The sequence below is a fragment of the Salvelinus sp. IW2-2015 genome, linkage group LG11 (assembly GCF_002910315.2).
Source record: "Salvelinus sp. IW2-2015 linkage group LG11, ASM291031v2, whole genome shotgun sequence".
In the NCBI taxonomy this organism is placed as follows: Eukaryota; Metazoa; Chordata; class Actinopteri; order Salmoniformes; family Salmonidae; genus Salvelinus; species Salvelinus sp. IW2-2015.
In genome coordinates, this window is record NC_036851.1 from 32,820,979 (window position 1) to 32,830,636 (window position 9,658).

Consider the following 9,658-nt stretch of genomic DNA (forward strand, 5'->3'; position numbering starts at 1 on the left):
GATTAATGATGATTAGATTTAGTTTTACAAATATATTCTCTTTAATAGAGGTCTCCAATTCAAATTAAAAGTTTTAACCGGGAAGTGTTTGGTCACGAAGCTCTTATTGTGTATTTACGTTTTCCACGTAGATGAGGCCAGAACACAGACCTCATCTTCAGTACATGTTTCATTGAAGTCAAACTTAATATTTTATGTTTTATTTATGTACTTCATAAAAGCGAAAGATAGAAAACAAACGATATATTATTGTGAGGACAGAAAGGGGAAGAACCCTTCGATTAGCCGGTACAGGCTATCTCGCTAACGTTCATTGCATTGTATAGTAGCTAGCTAGTCGTTGTAGTCACTGTGCGCTACGGGTTGTTATTTGATAGCTACACATTTTAAGGGTGTAAATTAAGCATGGCAACTAGGCGCTTGACCGATGCCTTCTTATTAATGCGGAACAATGCAATCCAAAATCGTCATATATTGGCTGAGCAAGTGAGTACATACGGCACCCGTCGTACTCTGAGTACACGTAGCAATGCTGCGGTGAGTCTAACGTTAATCGTCTGAATTTGACGTCTGTGTGTGTGTGTGTGTGTGTGTGTGTGTGTGTGATGGTTAACACATTAATAAACTAGCCGTAGTTTGATTAAGTCTCCTCGTTAGCTAATTAACTAGTGGCCATCTAACACACATTAATATGATGTTGGCTACTTGCTGCATTTAGCTGTCAAGCTAGAACGCAACAACTAGGTACAGTTAGCTGTCAAGCTAGATGCGCACATTTGCCTTGGCCTGAGTCATGTCACAGAGGCATGCTTTTAGAGTACTGATAGCCTCAACTTGCATTACCAATCATCTTAGAGCGTGCATTCTCCTTTGGCATGATAAAGTCAATTGAAGCAATGTATTTGTCAAAGTAAGAAACAAATTAAACGTTTGGCTAAAGGTAGAACATGAAGTTAATTTTAAGGGCAATGTTCAGTACTTGATAAAGAAGCAATAACAGTTCATGCTGGAATGAGTTGAATAGTCTTTTGTTATAGAGATGGTCAAATGTAACAATTGACGTGTTACATTTTATGAGGTATTTGTTTGTAGTGTGTACCCTTTTGCTTTTTAGTGAGTTGCATGTCTTTCTAAAACCTACCCTTTAGATGGTGCTTTGCTCTGTTTTAGATTGAATTGATCCTGTGCTTGGTGTTGGGTTGTTAAACTGTTATTTTTAAGATATTTGACAAACTTTACATTGATATAGCCTAGGCCTACTTGTTACGAAGATATTTGTATATGCTAATTTAGAATACTTAGTTTGCACTGTTGGTCACTGATATATATTTTCTATTTTGCATTATTGACCAGGATGCAGGGCCTTTTACAAATGCTGTCTATGTAAGTCCATAATATCTTAGCCTATTTATTTTGCATAGTTTCAAAACTCTAAAGAGTTTATAGTTTTCCCTTTCAGTCCCTCTTTCGTTCACCCTCCTACTTTTGGGCACTAAGGTGTTTTGACTATGGGACCGTTATTGTGTCCAGCAGCTTCATAGTAGAACTCAAATCCAGACTTTGAAATGACTTCTTTTCATCCACCTGATTGTGGATAGTAGAGGAAGCGTTAGGCCCAATTCATTACAAGACAAATCAGTCGTCTGGCGTTTTGCGGCATAGTAATGTTTGTTTGGATCAAAGAGCAAATCCAGTGGTTACTCGACTTTGAGTTTCTGAAATGGCTTAGGTGCTCCTCGTTTTTATGGCATTATTTCTCTTGCATGGTGTTCTGGGTGCTCATGCTGAGTGATCTGCATGCATATCAAAATCCTCTTATAATGCTAATCTTTGTCCTACATCTTTCCTTTCTCTAGGCCTATATGAAATGCTTCTGTGCTTAGGCTAATCATTTGGAGATCAGGGACATAGGCTAGCCCTATTTCTTTGCCTTCGCACACACACTCTCATGTCACACTTCACTGACCCAATGTATTTAGGCCTAGCATAGATTTATCAAAGACAGGCCTACCTTTTTAAAGGGTGATTTTACATGTTTGAAGAACCTCAATTGATTGATATAAAATTGAATTTTTGGGGTCAAAATTAGACATTTTGGAACATTAGTATGATCCCTCTTTAAACGGTATCTGTGACATTGCATGAAAAATGTCTGTATGAAGCTGATCACTGCTTTTTGTCTGGGGCTCACTTACTGTTACTTCTGTTACTGTCTCACTTCATCTCACCTCTCCCTCTCTCCTTATTGGACTTCGCTGGGGTCTGCCAATCACATTAGGAGCTTGATGAGGTACTGTCCAATCTCCTTGTATCCAAACTATACTATCAGAGTCACAAGGACCTATTTTTCTGGGGGAAACATAAACCATGCTTTGTATGGAAAGTCTGCAAACAACAATGCTTGAAATGGGAAATTATATGCTGTGTAATATCTGTGATGTTCCTATCAGTTGGCTGATGACCGCATGGCCCTGGTCTCTGGGATACGTTTGGACCCAGAAGCTGCCATCGGAGTCACCAAGAGACTGCCGCCCAAGTGGGTAGATGGGGTAGATGAGGTAAGAACCAATCACATGCTTTCTACAGTACTTCAGTATGAGAAGTTTTTATTATTTTGTCTATACAGTGCATTCGGAAAATATTCAGACACTTTCACTTTTTACACATTTTGTTACATTACAGCCTTATTGTAAATAAAATACCCCATAATGACGAAGTGAAAACGTTTTTTTAGAAATGTTAGCAAATGTATTAAAAATAAAAAACATAAATACTTTATTTACGTAAGTATTCAGAGCCTTTGCTATGAGACTCGAAATTGAGTTCAGGTGCATCTTGTTTAAATTGATCATCCTTGAGATGTTTCTACAACTTGATTGGTGTCCACCTGTGGTAAATTCAATTGATTGTACATGATTTAGAAAGGCACACACCTGTATGTAAGGTCCCACAGCTGACAGTGTATGTCAGAGCAAAAACCAAGCCATGAGGTAGAAGGAATTTTCCGTAGAGCTCCGAGACAGAATGGTGTCGAGGCACAGATCTGGGGAAGGGTACCAAAACATTTCTGCAGCATTGAAGGTCCCCAAGAACACAGTGGCCTCCATCATTCTTAAATGGAAGAAGTTTGGAACCACCAACACTCTTCCTAGAGCAATCGGGGGAGAAGGGCCTTGGTCAGGGAGGTGACCCAGAACCCAATGGTCCCCTCTGACAGAGCTCTGGAGTTCCTTTCTGGAGATGGTTGTCCTTCTGGAAGGTTTTCCCATCTCTGCAGCACTCCACCAATCAGGCCTTAATGGTAGAGTGGCCAGGCGGAAGCCACTCTTCAGTAAAAGGCACATGACAGCCCGCATGAAGTTTGCAAAAAGGCACCTAAAGGACTCTGACCATGAGAAACAAGATTCTCTGGTCTGATAAAACCAAGATTAAACTCTTTGGCCTGAATGCCAAGCGTCACGTCTGGCACTATCCTTACGGTGAAGCATCATACTGTGGGGATGTTTTTTAGCGGCAGGGACTGGGAGACTAGTCAGGATCGAGGCAAAGATGAACGAAACAAAGTACAGAGAGATCTTTGATGAAAATCTGCTCTAGAGCGCTCAGGAACACAGACTGGGGCGACGGTTCACCTCCCAASAGGACAACGAACTTAAGCACACAGCCAAGACAACGCGGGACTGGCTTCGGGACAAGTCTCTGAATGTCCTTGAGTGGCCCAGCCAGAGCCCAGACTTGATCCCGATCGAACATCTCTGGAGAGGAATAGCTGTACAGTGATGCTCCCCATCCAACCTGACAAAGCTTGAGATGATCTGCAGAGACGAATGGGAGAAACTCCCCAAATACAGGTGTGCCAAGCTTGTAGTATCATACCCAAGAAGACTTGATGCTGTAATTGCTGCCAAAGGGGCTTCAACAAAGTACTGAGTAAAAGATCTTAATACTGATGTGAATGTAATTAAGTTTTTTATTTTTAATACATTTGCAAAAGTTTGCTTTGTCCGTTATGGGGTATTATGTGTAGATTGAGGGGGGAAATTATTTAATCAATTTTAGAATAAGGCTTTAACGTAACAAAATGTGGAAAAAGTCAAGGGGTCTGAATACTTAACATGCACTGTATACAGTACCAGTCAAAAGTTTGGACACACCTACTCTTTTATGTGTTTTTCTTTATTTTTTACTATTTTCTACATTATAGAATAATAGTGTAGACATCAAAACTATGAAATAACATATGGAATCATGTAGTTTAACAAAAAATTGTTAAACAAATCAAAATATATTTGAAATTCTTCAAAGTAGCCGCTCTTTGCCTTGATGACAGCTTTGCACGCTCTTGGCATTCTGTCAACCAGCTTAATGAGGAATGCTTTTCCAACAGTCTTGAAGGAGTTCCCACATACAGTGGGGAGAACAAGTATTTGATACACTGCCGATTTTGCAGGTTTTCCTACTTACAAAGCATGTAGAGGTCTGTAATTTTTATCATAGGTACACTTCAACTGTGAGAGAAGGAATCTAAAATAAACAAAATCCAGAAAATCACATTGTATGATTTTTAAGTAATTAATTTGCATTTTATTGCATGACATAAGTATTTGATACATCAGAAAAGCAGAACTGAATATTTTGGTACAGAAACCTTAGTTTGCAATTACAGAGATCATACGTTTCCTGTAGTTCTTGACCAGGTTTGCACACACTGCAGCAGGGATTTTGGCCCACTCCTCCATACAGACCTTCTCCAGATCCTTCAGGTTTCGGGCTGTCGCTGGCAATACGGACTTTCGGCTCCCTCCAAAGATTTTCTATTGGGTTCAGGTCTGGAGACTGGCTAGGCACTCCAGGACCTTGAGATGCTTCTTACGGAGCCACTCCTTAGTTGCCCTGGCTGTGTGTTTCGGGTCGTTGTCATGCTGGAAGACCCAGCCACGACCCATCTTCAAATGCTCTTACTGAGGGAAGGAGGTGTTGGTCAAGATCTCGCGATACATGCCCCATCCATCCTCCCCTCAATACGGTGCAGTCGTCCTGTCCCCTTTGCAGAAAAGCATCCCCAAAGAATGAGTTTCCACCTCCATGCTTCACGGTTGGGATGGTGTTCTTGGGGTTTACTCATCCTTCTATTCCTCCAAACACGGCGAGTGGAGTTTAGAGCAAAAAGCTCTATTTTTTGTCTCATCAGACCACATGACCTTCTCCCATTCCTCCTCTGGATCATCCAGATGGTCATTGGCAAACTTCAGACGGACCTGGACATGCGCTGGCTTGAGCAGGGGACCTTCGTGCGCTGCAGGATTTTATCCATGACGGCGTAGTGTGTTACTAATGGTTTTCTTTGAGACTGTGGTCCCAGCTCTCTTCAGGTCATTGACCAGGTCCTGCCGTGTAGTTGTGGCTGATCCCTCACATTCCTCATGATCATTGATGCCCACGAAGGTGAGATCTTGCATGGAGCCCCAGACCGAGGGTGATTGACCGTCATCTTGAACTTCTTTCCATTTTCTAATAAATGTGGTGCCAACAGTTGTTGCCTTCTCACCAAGCTGCTTGGCTATTGTCCTGTAGCCCATCCCAGCCTTGTACAGGTCTACAATTTATCCTGATGTCCTTACACAGCTCTCTGTTCTTGGCCATTGTGGAGAGGTTGGAGGTCTGTTTGAGTGTGGGACAGGTGTCTTTTATACAGGTAACGAGTTCAAACAGGTGCAGTTAATACAGGTATGAGTGGAGAACAGGAGGGCTTCTTAAAGAAAACTAAACAGGTCTGTGAGAGCCGGAATTCTTACTGGTTGGTAGGTGATCAAAATACTTATGTCATGCAATAAAATGCAAATTAATTACTTAAAAACATACAATGTGATTTTCTGGATTTTTGTTTTGATTCCGTCTCTCACAGTTGAAGTGTACTATGATAAAAATGACAGACCTCTACATGCTTTGTAAGTAGGAAAACCTGCAAAATCGGCAGTGTATCAAATACTTGTTCCCCCTGTATGCTGAGCACTTGTTGGCTGCTTTTCCTTCCACTCTGCGGTCCAACTCATCCAAACCATCTCAATTGGGTTGAGTTCAGGTGATGTGGAGGTCAGGTCATCTGATGCAGCACTCCATCACTCTCCTTGGTCATATAGCCCTTACACAACCTAGAGTGTTGTTGGGTCATTGTCCTGTTGAAAAACAAATGATAGTCCCACTAAGTGCAACCAGATGTGATGGCGTACGCTGCAGAATGCTGTGGTAGCCATGCTGGTTAAGTGTGCCTTGAATTCTAAATAAATGACTGACAGTGTCACAAGCAAAGCACCATCACACCCTCCTCCATGCTTCCACAGTGGGAACCACACATGCGGAAATCATCCGTTCACCACGCTGCGTCTCACGATGACACGGCGGTGTTGAACCAAAATTCCAATTTGGATTCATCGACCAAAGGGCAGATTTCCACCAGTCTATGTCCATTGCTTGTGTTTCTTGGCCAAGCAACTGTCTTGCTTATTGGTGTCCTTTAGTAGTGGTTTCTTTGCAGCACTTAACCATGAAGGCCTGATTCACACAGTCTCCTCTGAACAGTTGATGTTGAGATGTGTCTGTTACTTGAATCTTCAAGCATTATTTGGGATGCAATTTATCCTCTGCAGCAGAGTTAAATCTGTGTCTTCCTTTCCCGTGGCGGCTCATGAGTACCAGTTTCAACATAGCGCTTGTTTTTTTCAACCTGCCTTGAAGAAACTTTCAAAGTTCTTGACATTTTCCGCATTGACTGACCTTCATGTCTTAAAGTTAATGATGGACTGTCATTTCTCTTTGCTTATTTGAGCTGTTCTTGCCATAATATAACTGGTCTTTTACCAAATAGGCCTATCTCTGTATACACCCCTACCTTGTCACAAGACATCTGGCTCCAAACGCATTAAGAAGGATAAAAATTCCACAAATTAACAAGGCACACCTGTTAATTGAAAATGTATTCCAGCTGACTATCCATGAAAGCTGGTGAGAGAAAGCCAGGAGTGTGCAAAGCTGTCATCAAGGCAAAGGTGGTTTACTTTGAAGCAGTATAACATATTTGGATTAGTTTAAACTTTTTTTTGTTGTTGGTTACTAAATGATTCCATAGTGTTATTTCTAGTTTTTTTGATGTCTTCATTATTTATTCTACAATGGACAAAATAGTGAAGATCCTACTCATTCCAGGTTTGGTCAACTATTCATGGTACTGTTATAATATTTTTTTATCACAGTGAATGAAGGATAACAATGTAAAGACTTGTACATTTTCTCCTCGACCAATCTTTGAGGCTAAGGGAGGATTGATATATTTCCCAATCCAATAAATCTGTCTGTGGGCCAACAGGGAAGACCAAGGCAATGGCATTAGCTGTCTGATTGTCAGGGAAGGATGTTGTTTGGTACTCCAAAATAGCCTTTTCTGCACTAGGCTGCACTCTAATCCAATGCTTCAGCAAGGGTCTTAAATATAGTGGACCAATCTACCGACGTGGCCAGGACCAGAACATGTGAGTCAAGTTCGCCAAGGAGCTTTTAACCCTGTCACATGTACCATCAATTTGGGCAGAATTTAAGAATCTGGCCTTACTGAAATTGGATACGGTGAAGTACCTTAACGGTATAAGGCTGAGCCGGGCAACAAGAGGAGCTTCCATTTACTTTAGTTAAGTAAGCCACTATTTCAGACTTCATCAGAGATCTCTCCACCAACGTTCTTTCTTCTTTTGAGGACTATCTTTATTAAACATGTGTTTAATAATTTAACAACTTGATGTTAGCTGGTCCCTCATTCTGAATGTAGTTTATGGGTCAGGAGAACCTAATTCCATGGTTCAGTTTCTTTAAACGCCACAACAAACTGCACCTTACTTTAGCCACAACAACGCACCTTACTTTAGCCACCACTCATTTAAGCCCACCAAACTGCACCTTACTATAGCCACAACAAACTGCACCTTACTATAGCCACCACACTGCACCTTACTATAGCCAAACAACTGCCCTTACTATAGCCACAAAACTGCACTCTATACCATATACTTAGCCACAACAAACTGCACCTTACTTTGCCACAACAACTGCACTTACTTTAGCCAAACAAACTGCACCCTTACTTTAGCCACAATCCAACTGCAACCTTACTTTAGCCACAACCAAACTGCACCTTACTATCAGAGCCAACAACAGAACTGCCACCTTACTATAGCCGACAACAAACTGCACTTACTATAGCCACAACAAACTGCATTACTTAGACCACAAACAACGAACTTACTGTTAGCCACAACAAACTTGCACCTTATTAGACAACGCCTACTTAGAAATACACAACAAACTGCACTTACTTTAGCACCAACGACCTACTTGCCACACAAATCCTATTAGCCACAACAAAGACACCTTACTTTAGCCAAAACAAGAACTGCACCCCTTACTTTAGCCACAACAATCAATGGTAGTGATGAGGGAATGTGAGCATGTTAAAAAAAAATATCCTGGCCAAATACCTTTTTAAGTAACATCTAACCAAATAATGGAGTTTCAGCGGTGAAGGAACAATCTATACATCAAGTTGTAAATAGTGGAGCTAATCCTTTACGGTTTAGGCTATTACATATGCCTAGTTTCACCACCCATAATGGAAACCTATGAGACTGTAGATACTTCAGAAATTGTCAGCCATTAGTATTAGCCTATACCCAATTCCAAGGTCCCGTGTCAGTCTTCTTTAAAATTGTCATTATTTGATTGGACTTTTCAGTGCATGTCAACTGTTCCCTTGCATCCGGTTAATCTGTGGTGCGTGGCTTTCAGATTCAGTTATGCAATCAACGGGTCCGGCAGAAAAAGAAGGGCTGGCCGCCCTCATAAGCCTTCCGAAACCGTCCACACCTGGATGGATAGCAGTGAAAGAAGAGCATCCATAGAGATCCACTACTCAGGAGAATCACACAGGTTTGGTCAGTTGACAGAGGAGTCCATACAAGAACTCCAAAGAAGAGAATATAATATTATTATTGTCAACTCTGCTGCTTCTGGAGCAAAGACTTTAGCACCGTGAGAAAATCAATAACTACTCTTTCTGTGCAAACATTTCCAAATTAGCATCAGTTTGAAGGGTTGTAAGGAAATGGAAAGCTTGTGAAAACTACAGTGTTTCTGATAGATTTCAGTTTGCCTGAGATGCAAATATTTTATGTGGTTGAAATCTGTCAGCTTTTTATTTATTTTTTACCTCTACAGACAGTCCCTAACTGCGCATTCATTCGATTCTCTCAAGATGCTGAAACAAAATAATATTTTCCTTCTGTCTTCCAAGTCAAAATGTACATTTGGTGAATCACTTACAGCAAGCAATTCTTAAATTATGCAGGATTTAATATTAACGTCTGTGAGGGGATAAGACCTACAGTCCGTTTCCAGATTTCAGTTTCCATTTAACCATTTGGAACAGTACGGCTACACATAGCATATGCACTGCTATCGTCCTCTTTTACCACTTCACCAAATCTTCCCAAACATTAGTTTTCTGGCTCCTTCTCTTTTATGTTCCAAACTTCCATTTTCACAGCTTTTCTCATATTTCTCTGACATTGTCCTTTTTGGCCTCAGTGGATGACATTACACTTTTTCTGCCACG

At 41.1% G+C, this 9,658-nt stretch overlaps 1 protein-coding gene across 4 annotated transcripts in view; it reads left to right on the forward strand.

Annotated features, from left to right (window-relative positions):
• The first annotated feature begins 106 nt into the window (after positions 1-106).
• Positions 107-9,658, forward strand: part of LOC111970220 (syntaxin-16) — an 18,049-nt gene continuing 8,497 nt past the window's right edge. Inside the window, exons 1-3 of one of the 4 annotated variants that reach the window (XM_023996822.2) lie at positions 107-537; positions 1,354-1,383; positions 2,451-2,558. In XM_023996822.2, coding sequence (XP_023852590.1) covers positions 406-537; positions 1,354-1,383; positions 2,451-2,558 — 270 coding nt within the window. In that variant the 5' untranslated portion in view covers positions 107-405. Of the gene's footprint in view, positions 538-596; positions 2,291-2,450; positions 2,559-9,658 lie in introns of those variants that run through there. The other 3 variants (XM_023996824.2, XM_023996828.2, XM_070445638.1) reach the window with 3 other exon arrangements.